The sequence below is a fragment of the Sminthopsis crassicaudata genome, chromosome 4 (genome assembly GCF_048593235.1).
Source record: "Sminthopsis crassicaudata isolate SCR6 chromosome 4, ASM4859323v1, whole genome shotgun sequence".
NCBI lineage: Eukaryota > Metazoa > Chordata > Mammalia > Dasyuromorphia > Dasyuridae > Sminthopsis > Sminthopsis crassicaudata.
The window spans coordinates 392,166,825-392,186,642 of record NC_133620.1 but is presented as its reverse complement, the minus strand read 5'-3'; the positions used below and the strand labels follow the sequence as shown (position 1 = coordinate 392,186,642).

General features: G+C 32.9%; 1 protein-coding gene across 1 annotated transcript in view; it reads right to left on the bottom strand.

Moving 5' to 3' along the window:
- The window catches only part of FMN2 (formin 2), a 460,904-nt gene that overhangs the window by 393,807 nt on the left and 47,279 nt on the right, over positions 1–19,818 (bottom strand). The window contains exon 3 of the mRNA XM_074262500.1: positions 5,694–5,860. Within this exon, the coding sequence (XP_074118601.1) occupies positions 5,694–5,860 (167 nt within the window). The remainder of the gene's footprint in view (positions 1–5,693; positions 5,861–19,818) is intronic.

Here is a 19,818-nt window from a genome sequence, read left to right as displayed (position 1 = left end):
AAACTTTAGAAAGATCCTTCTTGATGCTTGCTGTGCAACATTTGTCAGTATTAACCACTTTTCTCCTAGATACTTTTTCCTATGGGACTTTTTGTGATGCTGCTGCTCTTGATTCTTTTCCATATATATGTAAACTCTTAGAACAATGCCTAACTTAAAGTCTGTACTAGATCAATGTTTATTTCCTTTTTTTGTCCTTCTTTTGCATGATCACTTGCTGTCTTTTTTTTTTAACAATGTGTGTGTGTGTGTGTGTGTGTGTGTGTGTACCTGATTTCTCTGTTCCAAACCTTTTTTCTATTCGCTCTCTTATTCAGTGAACTCATTGTGAAGTCCACATAGCTCCCTGGAGGCCTCAGGATCAGCCAGAGTCAGAATAAGCAAACATCATTGGTCTTCATGGGGAGAAGTGAAGGCGATGGACAAAACTGCCAGGAGTTTTGCAAAGGATTCCTCCTTGATTCTAGAGTCCAGAATCTCCACATTTTTCTGCTCCTCGTCCTGCTCCAAGTGAAGTTCTCTGGCCTCTCTCACTCCACCCCCAAATCCTTACCTACAATTCTCTTAACCCCAAACATACAGCCAGCATTAACTGAGAGAAAAGAAATTCCAAACATATGTTAATAGAGTTATTGTCCAATAGGTAATTAGCCTTAAATGCTCAGTGGTCTGATTTAAGTACACCTTTCCAGAGTTCCAGCCCTTTATACTCATTACTTCTATATGTTTAATTATCATCTCTTACAGATGATTCCCATATTAATGTATCTAGCCCTAGTAGTCTCTGGTGATCTCGTATTCTTCATTGATAACAGCCTATTTGACATGTCAAATTTTATATCTTGTAAGCATCTCGAATTCAACATATTCAAAACAACTCCATCCAACATCCATGTTCCCATCCCCATAAATAACCATATCACTTCTCTGTGGCTCTCTTTTACCTCAGGATCAAATATAGACCACTTTGATATTGAAAACCTAAATGCATTCTTTGTTTTAAATCTTATTACACATAATTACTTGACTTTTTGAACTCTATGAACAAGGCACACTGCCTTTTTCTTGATGTGAGACTTAGAAGAGTCTACTTCCTTTTTCCATACCTTTGTACTTATTGCATGCCCTCTCACTCCTAACCTCCTTAAAACACCCACCCCTTGTCTCAAGTGAACTCCTTTCTCACCTCTGTCTCTGAGAACTGGAACTTCTACATGAAACTTTCTTGATTTCCTAATGTTTTCCCCTATTCAAAAATCACCTCACCAAGTTGTTTCCCCCCCTCCCCACCCCACAGTGACAATTGGGGTTAAATGACTTGCCCAGGCCAAATTTGAACTCAGATGCTCCTGACCTCAGGGCTGGTGCTCCAACCTAGCTGCTCCTCAACAAGTATTTTTGAAGTACCGACAATGTGCCAAGCACCAAGCTAGTTATTAGAGAGATAGAAAAAGGCCAAAACAGTACCTTCCCTTGAGGAACTTATACTAATGTATATATTATAAACATAAATATCACAGTAGATATTATAAATACATTAAGATATAATGATAATTATATTGTTTTATAATATATAGCATATATTATATTACACATGCAATATATAATTAAATATAAATATAATTATGTACTTATATTGGAATCCAATATTATACTGAAATCTGGGTCAATATGGATAGGCAGCAAATGTAATTATATAGAGTAACTGAAGGTGGGTGCCTGTTGCTTTGCTCTATTTCTAGGCTCCTCAACTACTTGTTCATTTGCTTCAAACTGTAGATGTTTTCTCCTTGACCTATATCTGTATCCTTCCATTTTCCCAATAGGTTCTGCACTTATAAACTATTAATTTTAAATATCTATGTATTATATATGTAACACAATACAGATTATGTCTGTCATATTGTTAATACAGTATAATATTTATAATTACTTATACAAATATAAGCATAATAAATTGGAATCTATCCTAATAATAGATTGAATGCATTATAATGTAATACATGATATGTAACATACTATAAGTACAATTTTAAAAATATTTTAAGAATATATGTATAAATATATAAAGGTGTATATAATACATTATAATATGATTGTAGGTATAAATATTATAAACATTGCATGTTATATAATTAATTAATTAAGTTTTATAATTAAGTTTATTAAGAATATATCAACTTTTTACTCTTTTGCATATGTACTATTTCCTCTGATACTGTACAGGGAATATTTTGCTTCTGTCTTTGTATCCCTATTCTTTATTTCTAATTCTAGTGATTAATAAATCTTTGTTGCTTGGGTGAATGATGGCACCACTGTGAGAAATAAGGAAATTAGTAGAGAAAGGGAGTTTTCTGGTGAAAATATTATTAAATTATAGCTCACATTTATATAGATTCATTTTAGATTCCTGATACCAAATGAGAAAGGATATTTGGAATGGTTTTCAAAGGATATCTCTTCCCTGAAAAGTCATAAAATATCTTCCATGGCCTACAACTCTAATGTAGAAGCTGGAAAATCTATCCACAATGGCAAAATCCCAGACTCTTCTACTAACTTTGAAGCACTTTTATTTTATGAGGGAGTTAGGGAACTACATATGACAATTATATGAAAAAGAAGAAGAAATTATGTAGTATCATCTGGACTCTTCTTCTAATGACAAAAAAAAAAAAAGAAAAAACATGACAAAAAGATTTTGTATATTGTATATTTTATAAAGCAATAATTCTTTTAAAAAAGATCAGTTTAGGCTTTGTGTTTTATTTTTTAATTTTGTCTTTATTTTTTGAATCTACTTTCTAATAATTGAAATAATTTATGAGTAACACATTTAGTGGCTTCCAGATAATTAAATAGTCTCTTTTGGCTGAAAGGATACTTCTCTCCAGATATCATAGGCATCAAATTAATTTTTTTCCTGTTCCTGAAATGAGTTGTGATCAATGAAGAAGAATTTTTATGCCCTTATTAAATCCTAGGAAGATTCTTAGCAATTATTTCTTTTACAATTTCAAAAATAAATAAAATATTTTCATTGGTAGAGAAAAAGGGATACTTCTTATATTTTTACTTACAGGTCTATTTTTTCTCTTGGTATTCTTCCATAGCAATGTTAATATCTTGTCTCTTTTGCTTCTCCTAAATCTTCTCAAAGTTATAAAAATCAAATTTTTCCAAATAATCATTTGGAAAAGCCAAACATTTACCTTATGATTTCTCAGTTCTGACTATTTGGCATAGCTTAGATATTTAGTTTACTTACTGGAATGAGAGACTTCTTCTTATATATATATATATATATATATATATATATATATATATATATATATATATATATATATATATATATATATATATATATATATGTATATGTATATATATGTATAGTGGTTTGCTGGAATCCCAATAGCTATTTGTTAATATGGATAAAACTTTCTATTTCCATCGACAACAGCCTAATTTTATATTGATCCCCAAATTAACATCTTATATCCTTTGAATTTATACTGATTCTAATATTACTTTAAGCAAAGTGCAAACTTTTTGAATGACCCATTTAAAAAAATATTAATAGCCAAAGTTCTACAAAGGTCTATTAAAGCTTTGCTTTATTTTTTTGAGCCTTCTCATTTTCAAAATTTTCCCCTCACTTGGAACGTTTTTGCCCCAAGAAAGAACAGGGGTTTCTTTTGTCAAATGCTGGGGAAAAAAATGGAAAACTGATTCCCTATTTGAAAAATAATTCCTGTTGGAATGGTATTTTTTTTTGTTAGAACTGTATTCTAACATCATCAACAGAATAAAAGAAACTAATCTCTCCAAATAAACACTTCCAAGTATTTGTGATTTCATTGGTGTGAATATTACAATGTAGATTGACAACTTCTCTATAACTTAGTAGATAGGGAGCTTCTATGCCTGAAAAGTTAATCACTCTATAATGAACATGGTGATGAGCTTCTTCCAAATAAGCAAATGTGGCCCAAAGATAAGCATACTGAATTAGTATGTGGCTGGATGGGAGGTAGTTGTGTGTGTGTGTGTGTGTGTGTGTGTAGGGGGGGATTGGAGGGAGGTTGTCTCCTCCAGCAAATAAAAAGAAGAAATAGATGTGAGACTGTTACTATTGTTTGTATACTCCTCTCTCTTTCCCCCTCAGACCCTGTTTCTTCATGTTTTTGCTTCTGAGCTTCATGGAAGAGTATAAATTGCCTTGGGAATAGACTCAAGCAAAGGCAGGTGCTGAACATAGGATATAAACAACAGCTTTCTGCAGTTGTGTTTATCAGAGGTCTCTCCTGACTTGTGAAGATCCTATTTCTTTTGGTGATTGGCTTTAAAAGCTTCAAAACTCTGAGGGAGAGGAAATAAACACTGCCTTCACCCTGCTTATTATGCTCCTCAAGTTCCGTCTCCAGGATGACTCACACTTCTGTCAGAGGAGACAGAGGGGAAAAACGCAGATTTATCCAACTGCTCCTATAGGAGAGGGGAACTATTTTTATGGTACTGAACAAACCCAGCCAGCAGTGGTCAGCTGACATGTCCATGTAAAATAAGAACACAAGCTTTGAAGAGATACAAAAGAATTGCTTTGAGAAGAAGGCTTTACTAGTTACTGAACATCCTAGGGAAACTTCTCTCAGGAACGTAGCCAGAAGGTGACAAAATAGCCTGTTCAGTCACTGACCCATTTTAGTGCAAGTTTTGAATAGAAGTTGAACAAGAACAAGGATTTAACTGGTTCACAGAAGAAAAGTGGAAAAAAGAAACAAAAACATCTCGTTTTATTCCATAACACTTCTCCCTCCAAGGGCTATACATTTCTTTCCAAAACTTATCACTTAAAGAACATACCCACCTTGGAGAGATGATGCCCAGATTAGTGGATCAAATCATCTTGGAACCAAGTATGAAAGCAATGGTAAAACTTTGCCCTTGTTAGGACTGACCTTTATCCAACTGAATCAATCATGTACTAGTCCTTTTCTGATAATAATTCCTACACATTTATTCACAAATGTGATTCGATTGCAGCCAATACCCCACAGAAATCACATACCTCTAAGAAAGATGGGTGATATTTTTGCTTTAAAGTAATCCGGTTATGTTGATGTTCTTAAAAATGATGACTTTATCTTTTGAATTGCCTTCCTGGGGCATTAACTGTCTTGATTAGCAATGGGTAGGGAACAAACAATGAAGCTTCTTCATGTGATTATTTAAATACATAGATGAGTTATGAAATGTATTGATGTAGTATCCAAGGTTTCATGGAAACCCGGGCCCAATGGGAACAAGTCTCACCCTGTGGAATAGCATCAGCTGAATCATAGGAAAGATATTATATGCTATTATGCACCTGGAAGAATGTGTACACAAGTAACTGCACAGCCAGGAAAGATTACTTATCCAGACAATACATCTATCAGTGATTGAGATGTAGATTAGAAAATGCTTAGTATAACTGTCTGCCAAGCAAAGGGAGTTTGGCAGATTAAAAGCAGCCATAAAAGGGGAAAATGTGAAAATCTGGAATATAGAGTTCATTTGAGAAAATCTACTGAGAGCCAATGAGGCAATGTATCTGTTTCAAAGTATATGGGGTGATTAGAGAATATTACAGATCAAAGATATCATTCCTGCAGCCTGGAATACAAACACAGATATATTCCATGACTTACATCAAATGGAGCTGAACTTTGCTGAGCACTCTGGTTACACTGCTCCCTGAAGCAGTCGCTGAAAGGAAGTAGAAGACCCATCGCAATAATCCGAGAACAAAATTTCTCCGCTTCTTCTGGTGGTGCATTCTCTTGCTGGCTAAACAGCTTTTCCAACAGAGTACGCCCTGTCAAGATTATGAAATATAGTAATTAGGAGAGGGCTCACTGATAACTTTTTTTCAGAACATCCCCAATAGAGAAGCACCAAAGGTAATCACCAAGAGCAACAAGGTTTCTAAGATTACCCTATGAGGTAGCTGGCTATTAATTGATCTGAAAATGAAACTCCTTAGCAATTTTGTGGCCTGGGGAAAAAGAGGCCACAAAGTTTGCTGATACAATTAATCACTTGAACTAGAAGATGCTAAACAAGAAAAGTTATGGATTTAAGATTTTTCCACCTTCAAAGGGGGTAGATGGAAGGAATTGAGAAAGGGAATATAGATGATAGGTCTTTGCTTATTTACTTTGGAAAAATCCAAAGAAAGGTATTCACAACAGAAGTGGAACATTAGGAAGAGCTTTAGTCATCAGTGATTCAGGAAATCAGGGTGCTTAGCCCCAATATAGCAAATTCAGTCAACAAAAAGAAAAAAAAATTAAAAATTAGATGGAAGAAGCATCTGTTTCTTTTTATGAGAATATGGATATAAATTTATAAATATAAAGCCATCATTACTCCTTTAATATGTCAAGCATAGGGCTTATAGATTTAGAACTTGAAGAAACCTAAAAAGTCATTTAGTCAAATCCTTTCATTTGACAAAGGAGGAAAATCGGGCTCAAAGAGATTAAATGAGTTGCCCCGGTAACATTGATAGTAAATTTAAATGCAATACCCCTAATTGTAAATCCAGTTCTTTTCCACTCCACCATAGTTTGAGCTCTCAATCAGTTTTGGAGAAAAATGGGAAAATTTTTCAGAAAACTCATCTTACTTGTCTGATTTTGAGTAGAATATATTATACAGGGGATTATGTTAATTGTGTAACAAATGTGCATGTATTATGGAATCATTGCATTCATTAAAAAGCAATCACAAAGCTTGGGTCACAACTTTTTTGTTATGAAGAGACCATAAATGATGGAAAATGAAGAAGTAAGTAGATTAGGTCAGCTATTATAGAAAAATTATCCAGAGAGTTGTTGAAGAGTAGCAAGAAAAAGCTTCAGGAAGATATATAGAAAAGAATGTTTAGGGTTCTCTGGGTGAAATTTGGTACAATGTACAGTGTTAAATTAATTTTTCATTAACACTGATGATTTACTCACAAATTATATTTACTAAATACTGATCTATTTAAATAGCTGCCTAATTTTGCTTTTCTGCATCTCTTTCTTCCAAAGGACAAGAGAAATGGGGCCAACATCCCTAATGAGTCCTAGAATTAACATATAAATATATCTCAATACTACTAAACCTATTCTTCTACATACGAATTATTTATGCAGCTAGCCTCATCATATTCCCCTCCACTAATAACTCAAAAATACAATGATATAGCAACATTCTTTACATAAAGCTGTCATTCCTCTACACACAAAACTTCAATGATTCTCTATTACTAAGTGAAATATAATGTCCTTTTTATCCTGCCATTTCAGCCATTAACAACCTCCCTTTTTGGACTTCCATCACAATGCTTCCCTTCCATCCTTTATATTCCAATCAGACTTAACTACTAATCATTCACTCCCATTCTCATTCTTTCTTCTGTACTCACTGTGGTTTTTTCTTTTTCTTATTTTATTTAACTTTTTTTTAAATTTGAAATTTGAAAAGTGAGACTTTTCCTCTCTCCAATCAAGACACACAATATCTATTTTTTGATACTGGATTTTCTTGGAATATACTGATGGTATTTATGGGTTCATTTAATATCTTGAAACTTTGCTCAAATTGTTAATTGCTTTAACTTTTCATTCATTCTCTAGGGTTCTTTAAATTTTAAATTTTAATTTCTAAGATTGTATTGAACAATAGCAGTGATAAGGGATACCTTCACTTCTGGTTTAGTTCTAGTTTATCTTTATAGATAATGCTTTGTTCTTAGTTTTAGATAGGTTCCATTTATAATTTTAAGAAAAGTTCCATTTATTCTTATGCTCTAGTGTTTTTAGGGATGGGTATTATATTTTGTCAAAAGTTTTTTCAACAAATGCTGATATAACCACGATTTGTTGTTTTAATTATTAATATTGATATTGTGCTCATATAACTTTCCTAATATTGGAGCAGTTCTGAGTTTCTGGTATAAATCCAGTCTTTTCATAATGTGTGATCTTTGTGACATGCTGCTATAATCTACTCCCTAGTATTCATTTAAAACCCCCACTGGTTTTCTACTCACACCCTTTCCTATATCTGGAATTGATGAGGTAAAAGGGAACCTCAAAATGATGAGGTAACATGAACCCACATGATGAGCCAAATACCTAATAATGAGGTATTTATTAATTTAGGTCTAGTGGCAGGATTCGGGGTACAGGGAGTCACATGGAGGTCCCCTGCAGCCCCCTTAGGATTCGGCGCAAGGATACAAAGTTAAGTCAGGTCTAGTGGCGGTGAGAGTCCCCTGTAAATGAATTTACAGGCTGAAAACCTAGATGGGTAAAAAGATGTTTATTGCCAGGTTTGGAAGCAAGGTTAAGGTCTGGTTAGTAAAAGGTATTAGATAGAGGAAGATATACACCGAAAGCTCCGGGGACAGAGAATCTCTGATACAAGCATCTTAACTGGCATCTTTCAAATCTCTGACCAAAGATGATTCTAGCTTTGCTCTTTTTATCTGCTTGAAGAAGTAATGGGCGGAGCTCAGGTTAATTCCTTGAAGGCCAGATTTTTGGTGGGCTTTATCCAAGCCAGCTCAGATCTGGTGGGGGGGCTGGGTACAAGCCCAAACTAGTTTGACCAGATCTTGTATCAAAGGGGGCTGAAAACCCAAACCAACTGGGGGGCTGGGTACAGCCCAAACTGGCTCAGATACGGATCTTTTCCCCTAGGAATGTCTTGTCCCAAAGGTAGATCAGACAAGGCATCTTACAGGGGCTACGCCCACAACATAATGGATTTCATGTCCAATTACTGAAATTCCTCCCTTCCTTCAAGACAATAGGAGACAGTAGACACAAAGATTTTTTTCACACATGCCTTACTCTCTTATTGTCATTTTATTGACTTTATTCATCAAAAATCTTTTCAATATCATGAAACTGAAACTATTTCTTCTTTTATTATTACTTTTATTTCTTGCTTGGTTGAGAATGTTCCCCCTATGCATAGCTGTAAAATATTTCCAATCTCATTCTCTTTTCATTATCTTTTATAATGTGATATTTTATTCTGGAAATATAAATATTTTGAGATTATTATTGTATATGGTGTAAGACAATGATGTTAAACTCAAGTAGAAATGAGGTCCATTAATCTCTACATAAGGATTCCTACAGGCAAAATATTTAGTTGCAAAAGGTGTATTGTATTTTCATTTATTTTATTAATATGTTTCAAATGTTGGTTCAAACTTATAGATGTAATATATTGAATATAAAATGTGGTTGATACTTTAGCTGGTTTGTAATTAGTTCCTTTTTATCCTCATTTTAAAAATAACAATGCAATGTATATGGATATATTTGGAAATTATATAAAAATAAAACAATAAAACTTTCTTAAACAAAAGTAAATGCTTTGCCAGACTAATCTATATTTTAGCAAAATATTTATTAAAGTTCCTATATTTGTGGAAAAAACATGTAGACATAAAGAAAGATGACAATGTAATTAGATTCATTCTAGATGAATAACCAGACAAAAAGAATAACAATTACACCATATATCACTTCATTCAGAATTATCTAATGGATTTCTCAGAGATTTGTTATTTGTCCTATGATGTTAAGCTTTATTTTGGTAAAACTTATAGATCTAGAGTTGGAAGTGGTCTCATGCAATCCAATCCCTTCATTTTAAAGATCAGGAAATCAAAATTAAAAAAAAAAAGTTAAAACAGCTTGCCCAATTGATACTGTAAGATTAAGATTTTGAATAAAAGTATAAATGTCTTGTTTATAAAATCAGCAGAAACAAAACTAGAAGTGACAACTAGTAAATTGGATGACAGGAAAGTTTCAGGAAGATGTTCAAATTGAGCTGAATTAAATGTAAAGTTTTATATATGGCTTCAAAAAATTTTGAGCATGCCTAGTTTGCCTAATATTGAACCTGCTATATCACCTTGTTACATGATTAAAGGTAACCTTCTTTTATTGGTTGTTTTTATCTTTAAGCTGTTGAGAGTTAATCTCTAGCTCTTTTTGCCACCATTTTTTTTTTTTAACATATTGGGTGTTATGGGCCAGAAATTGAAACAAGGTGCTAAGTCAGTGGAATTGATAGAGACAATGGTTATTTCACATGGTGCTTAACAGTTCTCTAGTTCATGTACTTAGTACTTACTATAGTTCTACAAGATTCACACCTTTGGTAAGAGACCATATAAGCTTGAACAAACTCAGCCAGAATCAGAACTGGAAGACAGAGACCTTTGTGGAGGTCCTCCTGCCTCCCCCACAGAAACCAAGACACATTCAGAAGGACCTCAAGAACCTGGCAGAAGAAGACAAAGGACTGGCGGCAGGAGCTTAACCTATCAGAACCAAGGAGAGAGATAGGCCTATGAGAAAACTAAGAGGGCCCCAAGAAAGGAGACAAGACTTGGAAAGAGACAATAAAGGATTTGAAACTTTATCCCTGGCTTCACTTGTGGTGATTACTGAACTGAAATGAAGGCTGCTCCCAGAGACCCTCAAAGAAAAAGAAACAGAGAGCATTACATTTTAGAGAGGACACTACAATTGGGAATACTATCACTATCTGCTATGCACAACATGAACTCTTCTTCTCTTGCTTATCTGTCTTCTACTTAGATTCTGAGCAAAGGGACTGGGAGATGTTCATTTCTATTCTGCTTTATAGTTTCAGATGCTGAAGAAAACCCCAAAGAACATTTGATCTAGGATTGTAGTCAAGATCTTTTAGACAGTTGGGCCAATAAAACTCATCATACCTGAAACTGGAACCAGAGATTAGATTTTGGACTTGGAACCAAACTATGCACTACAGAAATAGATCAAGGATATAGGAAGTGAGTGAAATATTAATCCACATCTTTTTTTCCTCTCCAGAGGATGAGGTGGTCATAGCTGGGGCAAGAGGAAAGTGTTGGAGGGGACTTATACCTCCCATGTGTTGGGAATAGTAAGTTTGTATATTTGTGATTATATCATTGAGTAAATATTTCTTTCAAAAACCTTAAATGATGTTACATTTACATGCAAGATGGGAAGATTATGATTAGACAATTCGAAAAAGATACTGATATGACAATCTTTATATATATAACTTTTCAGAATGAGGAGTTGATGGTGCTGCTCTAATTTGTCAGAATCCATCTGGAACATTACATTTTCTCTGGTAATCACATTTTAGGGAGGTCAAAGAACAGCTGGAGAATATCCACAAAAGATGTTAGGAGGTTTAATACGTTTGATGTTATATCATATGATCTGATGGTGAATTAAAGAATTGAAAATGTTCAGTCTGTATTAAATAAATTTATCTAACAAGATTAACAATATACAAACTGAACCTTTTCAGAAGACCAACCTAGCTAATGAGATCTCATTCCACTCCCAAGTATCTATCACCCAAACTAAATTGTATAACACTCCTCAATTTGTAATTTACTGTTTGTTTTAATAGGTATTTGCTTACTAACCATGATTGTCATTTGTTGAATTACTATTTAGTTGAGAGGAGCTAAAATGACTGAAATTAACTATTATCCTCCTGGTTTCAGTGATACTATTACACTTAACTAGAGACCAGAGAAAGTGGCTTGCTTCTACTACAAACTCTTAAAAGAGCATCATATCCTTGTACTGGAAATATCAGATGAAACAAATAGCTATCATTGTCTCAATACCTCTCTTAAAGAAAGGAGAGATAAGAAATGATTGCTGCGTAAGATTATTTTCTACTTTCCACAAATCATAATTCTCCCTGAGTAATCAGGTGGGTTAGCATACATCGAGCTATCTAAATAGATCCCTGAATCATTTGTTCTCTTGGTCCTTTGTGGTTCAGTTGAACCTGTATAATTAAATACCAAGTCTAGTTCTTATTTCAATTTCCTATTGATACTTTCAGTGTGAGATCCTTGAAATATGAACAAAGAGCAGATATATTTCTGGAAGAACTGCATCATATCAGTTTTGAAGTTCAACTATAAATAAAACTAGAATGAAGAAAGAAGCTGCCAGTCTGTGGAGAAATGGCTTGAATATAGTCTGTGGAGAGGTAAAAAAGAAATTTTTAGTGTGTTTTTTATTATTTATCTAGAGGCAACAAAAAATGGGATAATTGGTCATCATGTCTTACAATATAAATGATAAGTATTTGTGAAAAGACTACCATGGAAATCCCCCCCCCCCCAGGCTGGGGTTAAGTGACTTGCCCAGGGTCACACAGCTAGGAAGTGTTAAGTGTCTGAGACCAGATTTAAACTCAGGTCCTCCTGAATTCAGGGCTGGTGCTCTATCCACTGCGCCACCTAGCTGCCCCTCTAAACTCTATAATATACCTTTTATTATATTTGTGTATGTCTCCCCATGTCCTCATTACACTAAAATTTTTATGGGCAGAGGGATTATATATTATTTTTCTTTCTATCATTTAAAAGTGGTTAAAAAAAAGCTCATTTTTGCTTTATCCATTGTAGCTGCTCAATAAAATGCTGAATGAATACATGAATTAGTTCTTTCTATTTGGTGTCAGTGAAGAAATAATTATAAGACATGAGGACATTGTCTAACACCATAAAGTACTCATAGGATCCAGATGCTAAAGCTTTTTGAGTTCCTTTGGCTGAAGTATCTCCTGGATATCATCAGACAAATTTATGCCCAGAAAAGAAGGTTGGCTAGTCATATAGTTAGAATAGGTGATAACAGATGGACTAATTATCCTTCACTGATATCCATATGAAATTACAAGATGGGAAAAGGCTCCTTTAGCTGAGAATTTATGGGACAGCACAAGATTAAGAAGGCAGAATTGGGTTATAATTTACATTTCTGTATATTTCTTGTGCTACTCCTGGAAATTCAATTGAGAGAAGGAACAGAAGCCAAAGACCTTAGAATGCTTTAACATTAGATGGAAGGGAACTAGAATGCTTATTACTTCCTTACTTTGTTTTACAATGTACTCTTGCCAATTAAATGCTAAATTCAATTCTGTTACCATGCTAATGATATCAACACTCTGTGAATTTGGGTGACCTAAGACAAAGCCCAAATATTTATATATATATATATATATATATATATATATATATATATATATATATATATATATATATATATGTATAATCTGAATGGAGGAAAATGCTGGATTCATGAAATCTCAGATATATTGCAATATACAGAAGTCTTTCTGAGACCTATAAAACTGAACTGAAATTATTACTACTATTGTATCATCTAAAGGGACTATTCTTGGCCCAAAAGAATCTTTCAAAATCTTAAGACTAGATATCATAACTTCAGAGGCTAGTAATAGAAAAGATCCATGACTTTTTTTTTACAAACATCTAGTACAATATACATCACACCTACTCCATAAATTCTACCTCTCTTATTGCCAATCATCCAGATGTAGTAATACAGTAGTAAGGAAGTAGTAAGCATTTTCCATCTACAATGGTAAGATGCCAAAATGATTTTCCTAGAGTACACTTCTGATTATATCTGTTCCTTACTCAATAAACTCCCCCTATTAATTTTGCGTGATGTTTAAAGTTCTTTACCACCTAGCTCTAAATTTTCTGTCCAGATTTATTATACGATATCTGAGAAGGCACTAATTCTTATTGCCTGACTGATGCTACTCCTTTTTTTTGTTTAACTTTATGGTCCAACAAAAGTAATTTTCTTGAAAATTTTCACATAAGATTCCACATTCAATAACCATATTTTTGCATAGTCTGTACTTGATGTCTGGAATATATTTGTTTCCTTATATCTTGGAATTCACATCAAAGTTCAACTTAAAAGCTATCTTATTGAGTTCTTTTAGGATGCCTTCAACTTCTAATGCCTTCCATAAAATATGGCCTTTAGTTTAAAATATTTTTATTATATAAATACATTCTATCTATCCGAATAGAATGTACACTCCGAGAGGGTAGAAGCTGTTGTGTTTTTCTCCTAAATATTCCATATCTAGCAGAGTATCTGGTTAATAGTTTAGCTTAATAGTTATTGATTTATAACTGAATGAACTGATAGATTGTGACTCAATTGGGTCAATGTTATTGAATGACCTTTCACTGCTCTTATTAAGCACTAAATAGCTTTACCAAAACTACAATCTTGTGATTTCAAACCTTATTTTTTCTCTCTCTGTGTCCTCTCTCCCTTGAAGATTTTACTTACTTCTTTGGGCTGTATATAGAAGAGATAGTTGACTCTGAAAGTATAAATAAAAACTCCAAAGACAATGTAAATAAAGAAGAAAAGCAAGTTTTTGATGCTTTTCTTTTTTTAAGGGAAACATCTGCTCAGAAGTGATAATTGATTCTGTGCAAATTAACTATACAGAGAGTAAAACATTACTGTGTTGTGTATTTGCATATCTTAAAATTTCTGTAATCCTTCCAATCTGATTGCAAATTTCAAGAGTGTAAGTTCTTCAACTTGGTAAAACATTATAGCACAACATATAAAATAGTCACTAAATGCATATTAATGACAAGGCAATCCTAAGTTTCTATTAATTGACCCTCACCCAAATTTGAAAGTATTGATCCCAAATAGTTACTTTTTCAAGAATTCATTGGTTGGTATATGGGCAGTTAACTATGATCCAAATGTGAAAAATTTCTCCATGGAGAAATAAAGATGTTTATTAAACTTCTAAGTACAGTGATAAAGGCAATTGCTTTTTTATTATATACATGCTAAATATTAATATTCAGAGATATTGCCCTTCTTTCTTGTGTTGCACTTTATTTTATGCTTAATTTATATAAACTCAAATGGACATGCTGTCTCACCCAATAAAATATAAATTCTTTAAAAGAGAGATTTTTTTCTTTTTATATTTATTTTTCTTTTTATTTATATTTATATTCTCAATTGCTACATAATACCTGACAAAAATTAGGTGTTTAATATATGATTATTATATATGAATATACATATATTATATATAATATATATCATGTAAATGAATGAATTGATCAATATTGTATTTTCCCTTTTCCAGACATTTTTCAGTCATGTCTAATTCTTTCTAACACCATTTTTTTCTTTGGCAAAGATACAGCAGTAATTTGCCATTTCTTTCTCCAGTTCATTTTATAGATGAGAAAATAATCAAACAGGGTAAAATGACTTTCCTAGGGTCATATAGCCAGTAAGTAATTGAGGTCATATTTGAATTCCGGGAAGTAAGTCTTGCTAAGTCCAAGCATAGAACCTCAAACCAATGCACCATCTAGGTGCCCCCTTTTCCTCACAGGTATTTAATCATTCAACAAATATATATGAAAATTATAAAGAATAAAATCTCCTAAAGAAATTAGGGAGACAAAATATCCATATAAATATGATTATAATTAGAATATTAAAATTTTTATAAGTAGGAAGAACATGATATTTTAATTGTTATAAGTATAATAAAGCAGTAAGAAATTAACCCATCATAATGCCAATTCTTTCTCTCTGGGACAAGCCTCCTGGTTTATTCTGTAAATATCATGTTTGCACATATTTCTTTGCATGATATCTCCTCCATGAAAGTGTGAGCTCCATAGGGACAAAACTATTTCTGCTTTTCTTTTTAATTCTACCACTGAACATGGTATTTTGTGAGAAATTAAATATCAGAAAAAAATCCTGCCAAAAGCAATAGCATGTTTTGATTCAAAACAAACAAAAATGCTTAACAGATTTATAGCATACATTTTTTACCTTGACTAAAACACACTGGGATCCCTATCCTTTATTGGAGCCACAAGAATATTATAAATTAGACACCAGTGGCATTAATTCATTAAATTCATGGCATTTTCTGAACATTACCAAATCACATTGTATTAAAATGAATTCTGCATAAACTTCTGAAAATCCAGTTTGGCACTTTGAAACACTGGGAAACTAGACAACACAAAGATTAAGTATATGAAACAGTCATAGATCACAAAATCAATATCCATTTCCAATATCTTTTGCAAAAAATAAAAAAGAGAAGTCTGAAAAAGTCAATATCTTAAGTTTACATAGATTAGTTATCCTAGATAATACTTATAGTAGCAACCAACGGATTTAAGGGAAATATAATTATTCCTTCTGAAACACTGGAAGTAAATAAGCATTAAAAAGAGTGAGAGAGAAACATACACCTATCCCTAGGGATGACTGAACAAAAGCAAACACTATGCAAAGAGAACTCATCATTATTGTTAGGTTTTTCTATCTGCACAAAAAAAAAGGTAGGCTTTTAAATTTAAAACCTCAGGTTATAAACATATATATATATATATATATATATATATATATATATAAAACCCTAAACCTCCTCTTTTTGTCTTAAAAATGATATTTTAAAGAGTTGAAAGGGTCTTTAAGCATTATTTCAATCTTTCCTTTGTATAGATGAGTGAACTGGATGATAGAACAGTAAAATGACTTTCCAAGATCACATAGCTAGTAATGATAGAATGCATAAAACTCTTACAAGAAGAAATCCTTATTACAGCATTCCAGAAAAGGATTATTCCATCTCTGCTTGAATATGTCTAAAAAAGGAATTTACTGTATCATTAGCTGCCCATTTAAGTTTTAGACATATTTGTTAGGAAATGTTTTCCCCTAAGATCAAGCTTAAATTGGTCATTCAAAAACTTCCATTTCTTTGGGTTCTACCATATGATGCCAAGCAATAGAAATAATTCCTCTTCCATATGACACTTATATGAAGGCAGCTATAGTGTTCCTTTGTGTTTTTAATTATCAAACCTCATCAGTTATTTTAAGCAGTGTTCATATAACAAGGACTAAAGGCCTTTCATCATCTGATTGCCCTCTAAACCTTATCAGAGTCCTTAGTACATGATGTCCACAACTGAATCCAGTGATCCAGTGAAGTTTGATGTAGGCAGAGTACAATAAGATTTTCATTTCCCTGAGAAGTTATGTCCTAAATAGATTAGCTTTTTCAGCTCTCATGCTGCTGACTCATACTGAATTTACAAGCCACTAAAGTTCCAAAATATTTTTCAGAACAACTGACATCTATGTCTCCCCATCTTATACTTTTTAAGTTGACTGTTGTTTACCAAGTACAAGATTTTACATTCATCTCTATTGAATTATATACATGTTCAATTTGCCCTAGAGCTTTTTCAAAGAAAAAATTCTCAATATTTTGGATTCTGACTATACTGTCCAATTTTGAGTCATCTTAAAATCTAAACAATCTAGAATGTATGTATAAGCTACATTGTCTCTTTAAAAACTTTATTTTGTTTTTCTTATGTCTACAATTATTGCATATATTCTTCATCTTATCCTCATCAGAGAGTCAACCGACATAATATTTTTTCTTAAGAAGAAAAAAACATCAGCACAACTGATCAATATATTGAAAAAGTTTAAAAGCATGTATAATACAAAAAACCAAAGTCTTTCATCTCCATAAAGAAGTAGGTTTGGGATTTCTTCTGACATTTATTCATTTGATTACTACTTAATTATTTTAAAGTTTGCTATATTTACTTTTGGGTTTTTTTGGTGTACTATTTTCTTTAAATTTAGATTGTTGAAATCATTTTGTGTATTGTTTTATAGGCTTTCTCTACTTCACTCTGCATTAGTTCACATAGATTTTTCTACAATTATCTATATTTATCATGCATTATTTTTTGATACATATTCCTTCAATGGACACCTGGGTGGTACAGTGGATAAAGAATCAGAAGATCCTGAATTCTAATGGGGCCTCAAGTACTTACTAGTTATATGACTCTGGAAAATCACTTAACTCTGCTTGACTCAATTTCCTCATCTGGAAAAGCAGCTGAAGAAAGAAGGGCAAACCACTCTAGCATCTGTAACATGCCCTCCTGGCAGTTACTTCCAGTCTGTCCAAGGTCCAACAGAGTACCTTTGACCACTGACCTTTGCAGTGACAACTCTACCCGGCTCTCTTCCTCTAAGGCCTTCAAAAGTCTCTGGCCATGACTTCTTTGAATCTATAGTTTAATAACCAGTAGCACGCTCAAGAACAGTTATGTGTAATCTTAAAAGTCTTTATTATACCTACTCACATAATGCCCTGACTTAATGCCTGACTTGTTAGCTTCCTAGTGAACACCTGGTCTGAAGACCCATGTGTTCACTACCAAACTCCTTACCTCTTGGCTATCCACCAGCTTGGCTCAGCTACCCCAGGTTAGAGAGTCAGGTAAAAAAGAGCAACTGCTGTCTGCAGTGGGCTTATAAAGGGCCTGTGAGGTCACACACACAGCCAACCAGCAAGAGAACTGTCACCCATTACGAAGCTATCTCAATATGGCCAAGATCCCACTCACAGGGAAGTCCTATATGCACAGAGATTACTTCTGGGCCACCCAAACCTCCTGTTGTGCTGTGGCACCGCCCATTTAAAGGACCCTTACAAGCATCTTTGCCAAGAAAACCCTTACTTACCTCATTATAATGTCTCCAACATTGAGGGTTACAATTTTTTGTTAATCACTTTTGCCAATTTGTAGGGTACAAAGTAAAATCTCAGAATTATATTGATTTGCATTTCTCTTACTTCCAGTGATCCAGAACATTTTTTTTCCATGTGGCTGTATTTCTTGAGAACTATTTGTTCATATCCCTTTGATTATCTATCATGGAATGACTATGTAATATCTATATTTATATCCATATATTTAACTCATAACTCTTATTAGAGAAATCTAATACAAAATGTTCCCTATGCAATCACATTCCTATCTTAACTCAGATGCAATAATGTTGTCTACACAGAAGCTTTCAATTTCAAGTAACTTAACTATTTTACTTTTTGTAGTTGTCTCATCTTTTGTTTGGCTAAAATATATGCCTACTACCATTGCTTTGAGAAGTATATGATCTGTTGCTCATCATTTTTTGTAGTATGAAATTTAATATTTTAAAGTTGTTTATCTAATTATAATATATTATGGAGTAGAGTGTAAGGTGTTAGACTAACTTAATTTCTTCCAGACTTCTTTCCAGATTTTCTAACATTGTTTTATCAAATTGGGAGGATTTCCCTAGGTAATTTTTACTTTTTTACTTTATCAAATACTGCATTATCGAATTCTATTGTTTCTAAATGTGCCTTCTAGAATCTGTTCCACTGGACTATCTGTTCTTTAACTAATATCAAATGGTGTGATGTTTGATTCTTTATAATACTAAAAGTGTTGTTTCCCTTTCCTTTCCTTTTCATTATTTTCCTAGATATATTAATTTTTTCAAATAAATTTCCTTTATTATTTTGTTAAGTTTTATAATGTTATCTCCTTAACAATTTAATTGGTATAGCGTTAACAGCTTAATTAATTTTGGTAACCTTATTTTTAATAATATTGACTTGGCCTAGCCATGAACATTAAATGTTATAAAGATATTTAAACATTCTAAATATTAGAAAATTTTGTAATTGAATCTTTATGTCTTTTATATTCTTTGGGAGGCTATTCCCCAAATATTTTATGTGCTTTTCAGTTATTTAGAATGGAGTTTCCTTTATATTTCTGATTCTTGGATTTTATTGATATGTAGAAAAGCTGTTGATTTTTAAGATTTTACTTTATAACCTGAAACTTTCTGAAGCTGTTCATTGTCTCAAATATTTCTTTATGGATTCAACTATTTGTCTTCTTTTTTTCCTCTTGAAAAAATAGTGATGAAAAGGTGCTTTTTTCCCCACTGCAAATGAAGAGATTTACATTTACTGTCAAAGAATATAATGTAT